We start from the raw sequence: 3,507 nt of genomic DNA on the forward strand, positions 1-3,507 counted from the left end.
AATATAAGTTTTAATTATATGTGACGAGAAATTGAGTTTTAATTTGGAATTTTGTTGATGGACACTGATATTTGTTGGCAAAATTCGACATATCTCAGTTGGATATGAAAATGAATGAAAACGACAAAACATTTAGTCTCCTATAGTCTTCCATTTGTGCTCTCTGACTCTAATTCAAAATATTATTGGCTCTTAATCTAAATCTTTCCTCCAATTAAATCCTTCCCTGAGAGCTCCCCAGTCCCACATTTCATTAAATTAAAATCCCACATTATTATTATTCTTTAGGCAAAGACTAAACAAACATAAATTATTAGTATATGAGGATTCATCATGTCTTATGTCATCCTAATACTCATACACAAAAATTTCATTACACCCACAAATCCACCACGTGGTTTTCTATTATGAACCCATTTTCTCTCTCATCCCCCTATTTAAACCTCATTCCCACTTCTCCTTTCTCCCCCCAAAACTCAATCTTCCCCTCTCTCTCTCTCTACTCACTACTCTCTTTCCAAATCTCTACATACTCACACACTAAAGCCTTGCAAATTGCAATTTTGCATAAGAAAAAAACACTATGGCTTCAATACCTCAAATAAAACCAACAAGTACATGGGGTGGTGCCCAATTTAGCCAGCCATTCTCATTACTAAACTCCAAATCTATCTCAATGAGAAGAACTCAATCAAGAAAAGGCAAAATCAACTGCGCTCTGCAGTCTCCATCAGTCCTCACTTTCCCAAAGCAGCCTTTCCCGGCGCCGGCGCTTCCGAAAGCCGATCCCGCGCCGGCGCAGTGGAATCTGCTGCAGAGGGCCGCTGCTGCGGCCCTCGACGCAGTCGAGGGCGCGGTGGTCGCCCGCGAGCGCCGCCACGCCCTCCCGAAGACCGCGGACCCCGTGGTCCAGATCTCCGGGAACTACGCGCCAGTGCCGGAGAGGCCGGTGCGCCACAACCTCCCCGTCACCGGCGCGATCCCGGACTGCGTCCGGGGCGTCTACGTCCGCAACGGCGCCAACCCGCTCCACGAGCCTGTCGGCGGCCACCACCTCTTCGACGGAGACGGCATGGTCCACGCCGTCTCCTTCGACGGCGGGAACTCGGCGAGCTACGCCTGCCGGTTCACCGAGACCGAGCGGCTCGTGCAGGAGCGGGCCCTGGGGAAGCCTGTCTTCCCCAAGGCCATCGGCGAGCTGCACGGCCACCTCGGCATAGCGCGGCTCATGCTGTTCTATGCCAGGGGCCTGTGCGGGCTCGTCGACCACAGCCGCGGGAGCGGCGTCGCCAACGCGGGCCTCATCTACCACGGCGGCCGCCTCCTCGCGATGTCCGAGGACGACCTCCCGTACGAGGTCCGGGTGACGCCCTCCGGCGACCTCCGCACGGTCGGGCGGTACGACTTCGGCGGGCAGCTGAGGAGCACGATGATCGCCCACCCGAAGATCGACCCCCGAACCGCGGAGATGTTCGCCCTCAGCTACGACGTCGTTCAGAAGCCGTACCTGAGGTACTTCAAATTCTCCGCGTCGGGGGAGAAATCCCCCGACGTGGAGATTCCCCTCGACGTCCCCACAATGATGCACGATTTCGCAATCACCGAGAATTTCGTCGTCATCCCCGACCAGCAGGTGGTGTTCAAGCTTCAAGAAATGGCGAAAGGCGGCTCTCCGATGATCTACGACAAAGACAAAAAATCAAGATTCGGAATTTTACCCAAAAACGCAAATGATTCCGAAGAAATCATATGGATCGAGTGCGACAACACCTTCTGCTTCCACCTCTGGAACGCGTGGGAGGAGCCCGATCACGACGAGATCGTCGTGATCGGCTCATGCATGACTCCGCCGGACTCAATCTTCAACGAGTCCGACGAGAGTCTGCAGAGCGTCCTTTCAGAAATCCGGCTCAACCTAAAAACCGGCCGGTCCACAAAGCGGTCCATTTTAAACACATCTGACCAGATCAATCTCGAGGCCGGGATGGTGAACCGGAACCAGTTAGGCCGGAAAACCCGGTTCGCCTACTTAGCCATCGCGGAGCCCTGGCCGAAAGTGTCCGGCTTCGCGAAAGTCGACCTCTCGACCGGAGAGGTCGAAAAATTCATCTACGGGGACGAAAAATTCGGAGGCGAGCCGTTCTTCGTGCCAAACGAGAACGGCTCGGACGAGGACGACGGCTACATTCTAACGTACGTCCACGACGAGAAGGCCGGGAAGTCGGAGCTGCTGATCGTGAATGCGGCGACGATGGAGACGGAAGCTTCGGTGAAGCTCCCGTCGAGGGTGCCGTATGGATTCCATGGAACTTTCATTAGCAAGTCGGATTTGGAGAAGCAGGTGTTGTGAAATGACGGAAATGCCCTTTTGTAACTAGTGTACATACTTATACATATGGTCGTGAGGAGGGGTATGCCTGTGGGATTTGTTAGGTTTAGTTTTTCGTCCCCGGATCTCTCCTCGTTTACTTAATTAATCCCGTGTCAATTCAATCTCAGTCTATATCGAGCAAGTTAATTTTGAGCAATCGAACGAGTAAACGCACATTAGTTATATATAATGAATTTTAAAATGGTTTTGGAAATGGGTAAACTTTTGTTGTAAAATAAAGTGTCACGGGAAGGAAACATGATGGTTTGACATAAGTCTGAAAAAAGAAGAAGGGGTGCTACTATTCAATTGACTGTAAATTGATGTAAAAAGTTGTGAATGAGTTTGCCATATTCATGTGTTTTTCTGTTGGCATGTGAGCATAGATACAAAAAAGGTAGCATGTTTTGAGGAAGGAAGTTATAGACCCCAACAAAATGAGGTGGGACTGGGCACTAAGGTTGGGTTCAATTATTACATAGCATGTTGTTGTATTAACCATAATGTAATCGAATAATTGATCATCTCTATCGTCACCACACCAATCCCCACCCCACCCCCACTATCTTGGACGGAAATTTTGGGGAGAGAAATGCTATGGGCAAATAAATATCAGTAAACAATTATTGAGGAATATTTCGAGTATATTGAGGATAGAATCAAATTTTCATAAGTGTTTTTATCCACCAAAGTTCGTATATCCAAGAATTGAGTTAATTAGTTTTTTTCACCTTTGGCGGAGAGAGTAAATGGCATGGGGCTTATGAGCCCGAGTCTCATGCAATTTTAGGAAATATAAAAATCGAGGGGTATTTTGGTAAATTTGATTTGATAATTCTTTTGTATCCATAGTGAGTTTTTTTTTTTTTTAGTTAGAACTGATTCGAACACCTAAATTCCTACTTTGCCTCTATGACAATGTACCAATGTCTTTGTTGCTTTTGGCACATTGTCTTTCTCGCATCACTCTATCTCAGTTTATAAATTTGTGTGTATCTCTCTGTGTCATAGCTTATTGCCGACGAGTCTATTGCCGCTTTCCAATATTGTCGGTTCCTTCATATATCGAATTACGCATAAGAGTTAATGTGCATATTTGATTAGATATCATCGTCGATAACTAAAATGTCACACTT

General features: G+C 47.8%; 1 protein-coding gene across 1 annotated transcript; it reads left to right on the forward strand.

Moving 5' to 3' along the window:
• The first annotated feature begins 476 nt into the window (after nt 1-476).
• Nucleotides 477-2,528, forward strand: LOC125192637 (9-cis-epoxycarotenoid dioxygenase NCED2, chloroplastic). The gene has a single exon (XM_048090261.1). The coding sequence runs from the start codon at nt 584-586 to the stop codon at nt 2,348-2,350; it is 1,767 nt and encodes a 588-aa protein (XP_047946218.1). The 5' UTR covers nt 477-583; the 3' UTR covers nt 2,351-2,528.
• The last annotated feature ends 979 nt before the right edge of the window (nt 2,529-3,507 follow it).

This window comes from Salvia hispanica, chromosome 6, assembly GCF_023119035.1.
Source record: "Salvia hispanica cultivar TCC Black 2014 chromosome 6, UniMelb_Shisp_WGS_1.0, whole genome shotgun sequence".
Classification (NCBI taxonomy): domain Eukaryota; kingdom Viridiplantae; phylum Streptophyta; class Magnoliopsida; order Lamiales; family Lamiaceae; genus Salvia; species Salvia hispanica.